At 34.3% G+C, this 1795-nt stretch overlaps 1 protein-coding gene across 1 annotated transcript in view; it reads right to left on the bottom strand.

Annotated features, from left to right (window-relative positions):
- LOC119583895 overlaps positions 1 to 1543 on the bottom strand; it is a 9007-nt gene extending 7464 nt beyond the window's left edge. The window contains exon 1 of the mRNA XM_037932613.1: positions 1306 to 1543. Within this exon, the coding sequence (XP_037788541.1) occupies positions 1306 to 1363 (58 nt within the window). The 5' untranslated portion in view covers positions 1364 to 1543. The remainder of the gene's footprint in view (positions 1 to 1305) is intronic.
- Between the last annotated feature and the right edge of the window lie 252 nt (positions 1544 to 1795).

The raw sequence follows: 1795 nt of genomic DNA, 5'->3' as shown, positions 1-1795 counted from the left end.
GAGGAGAGAGAAGAGAGAGAGAGAGAGAGAGAGAGAGAGGAGAGGGAGAGAAGAGAATAGAGAAGTAGAAATAGATAGATATGTATATAATATATTATATTATAGATAGATAATATATTATATAGATATATGTATATGTATATATATATATATATATATATATAATATATATATATATTAGATATACATATATATATATATATTATAATAATATAATATATTATATTATATATATTATATATATATATATATATATATATATGAGAGAAGAGAGATAGAGAGAGAGAGAGAGAGGAGAGAGAGAGAGAGAGAGAGAGAGAGAGAGAGACGGACAGGCAGAGACAGAGACAGAGAAGGAGAGAGAGCAAGATCTGATTTTATTCCTTTAACTAATACCTACACAGCTACCAGTCGCCATTTCTAATATATGCACATGATGAATGTTGTAAGATCGGCGATTCAGACCAGTATGCAGGATATGAACAATAGAAAAAAATATATGATAACATAGTCTTTCATAAGCTCTTCCAAAAGGTTAAGAGACAGTGTTTTATCTATGTAATATTAAATCACCAGGAGAAAAAACCGTAATAAAAGCTTAATGTTGAATATATCAGTAAAACCATGGAAATGTGTATACGCAATTCTCCAAGTGTGTATATACTATATTCATTATTCATTATTTTCAGTTAATATTCAAATTTCAGTGATTAGCTCTTTCATCAGCTTATTCATAGGGTTCACTAGTTTTCATAAATATCAGTAGCCTTCAGAAATATCAAAATAATTATTCGTCATTTTATTCGTCATCGATTACAAATGGATTCAAAATAATTTTCAAGTTTGAAGTGATTGCTCTATGTCTGGAAGATCATGTTTGAGTCAAAATCACCTTTGGCATATAATCAATCTTCAGATCGATGAAAAGAATGATAGAAATAGGAACGACTTTTAAAGAAATACAAATTAGCAATAGTTATTTCAGAATTCATTCGAATCAATTTGAGTCTTATTAAAAAAACGTTATTATCGCTGTATCATTAATGATTACAATTACCAATATCACAGTCTAAATTATTGTTGAATTTACATTATCATCATTGCTAAAACTGTTATTCGTATTACTGTGAATGTTTTATTATCATCCTAACAATCACCTGGCTTATTCTTCTATTTCTTATCACTGCCACCCAAGCCATCGCTGTCGTCATTTTACTATTATTATGATTAATGAAAGTATCGCAGAAAAAAAAATCCAATAGAGAATAAATGCGTATCCCCCAGAATTCCTTCTCCTATACTCACAGTTCACGACGAGCAAGACAGCAAACAGAAGGACCTTGGAAACGATCGAGTTCCTCATCCTCCTAGAACGAGCGGCGATTCCTTCTCGCGATTATACCTCCGAGGGTCCTTTTCGTTGGACCTTAACACCACCGAAAACAACAACAAGGGGAGCGCGAGGAGGAGAGGAGAGTGTACAGGTCCTGCAGGGAGTTAACTAAGGCAAGTGCGATGGTCAACATAGACCGGAGGGTTATATAGCCCAGGAGAGGAGAGGCGCCACCTACGCGCACGATCCAGACTCTTCTGCGATCTCACCAATAGCTTACTGCACGCGACCTCTCCCTCGTTTCCAAGAGGCACATCACCTCCACGAAATACACGAAGCTCACCCAAGACCGTAAAAAGTATCCTACAATCGAAGTTGATAATAGTAATAATAATAATAAACTATACAAGTATCATTAAAGACGTCTTTTTTCGATTCTCATGTACAATTTCCCCTCCCAGC

The sequence above is a fragment of the Penaeus monodon genome, chromosome 17 (assembly GCF_015228065.2).
Source record: "Penaeus monodon isolate SGIC_2016 chromosome 17, NSTDA_Pmon_1, whole genome shotgun sequence".
Lineage (NCBI taxonomy): Eukaryota > Metazoa > Arthropoda > Malacostraca > Decapoda > Penaeidae > Penaeus > Penaeus monodon.
This window is presented reverse-complemented; position numbering and strand designations above follow the sequence as displayed.